Source organism: Pundamilia nyererei, unplaced genomic scaffold (genome assembly GCF_000239375.1).
Source record: "Pundamilia nyererei isolate P.nyererei 1_Seehausen unplaced genomic scaffold, PunNye1.0 scaffold00070, whole genome shotgun sequence".
In the NCBI taxonomy this organism is placed as follows: Eukaryota; Metazoa; Chordata; class Actinopteri; order Cichliformes; family Cichlidae; genus Pundamilia; species Pundamilia nyererei.
Window position 1 is genome coordinate 2,106,705 of NW_005187471.1, and position 854 is coordinate 2,107,558.

At 42.3% G+C, this 854-nt stretch overlaps 1 protein-coding gene across 1 annotated transcript in view; it reads right to left on the reverse strand.

The window, feature by feature from the left end:
- Positions 1 to 854, reverse strand: part of LOC102212540 (putative uncharacterized protein C6orf183) — a 6,821-nt gene that overhangs the window by 2,312 nt on the left and 3,655 nt on the right. Inside the window, exons 2-5 of the mRNA XM_005736784.2 lie at positions 781 to 842; positions 567 to 697; positions 332 to 484; positions 89 to 190 (exon numbers count right to left, since the gene is read on the reverse strand). Coding sequence (XP_005736841.2) covers positions 89 to 190; positions 332 to 484; positions 567 to 697; positions 781 to 842 — 448 coding nt within the window. The remainder of the gene's footprint in view (positions 1 to 88; positions 191 to 331; positions 485 to 566; positions 698 to 780; positions 843 to 854) is intronic.

Consider the following 854-nt stretch of genomic DNA (forward strand, 5'->3'; position numbering starts at 1 on the left):
TGTAACTATTTATTTATTAATCATTTGCAATAATTTCACCCATTTTGAAGGATGCGTGGCACTGATTCAGAGCAGACTTGCTTTTTACCTGAAGAAACTTGCACTGCATCTGGAGCAGCTCATCAACTGAATTCTTTTCCTTGAGCTTTGTGAAGAGCTTCTGCTGCCACGGATCTCGCCTGGGTTTCACCTACAGAGCGGAAACCAAACAATCAGTTTCTAGCATCCTGCAAACGTCTGAAGGACTACAGAATCCATAAAAACACAACAAGTGCTTACAGAAAAAAAAAAAGCAAATGTTTTGCCAGATACTGATTTGTTTCCCTCAAACCTGGATGAAAGGAATCCAGTTAGCCTCCTTGCACACAGCCATGTTTGCACTCTTCCTCCCCCACTGACTCTCTCTGTCGTCCATACCGTCGTAAGGAGGAAACGTTTTCATCTGCTCTTGTTGTCGGAAGATTGTTTTAAACTCCCTCCACACCTGGACAGACAGCAGCTGAGATTCAGACCAATAATTTAAATGCATTTTAAATTTCACCACCTTTTTTTGAGGACAAATATACCATGCTGAATAGCTCCATCTCATCTGCAGTGGTTTTCAGATTTCCTGAGTCATACGGCAGGCAGAAGTAGGCGAGCAGGGACTCCAGCTCGGGCATGAACTGCTCCAGGTGAACTGTGTGGAGTGGTAGTCCTGAAATACAGTTAAATGTAAACTTTTTACTATTTCTTTTCCCCAAAAGATTACAAAAAACATGTATGAAGGGAAAAGCTCACCATCAGCCTGTTGTCTTTCATGCGCAATTTCCCCACAATCCTTTCCTGGTGCTTCATCTTTTCTTTCACACATA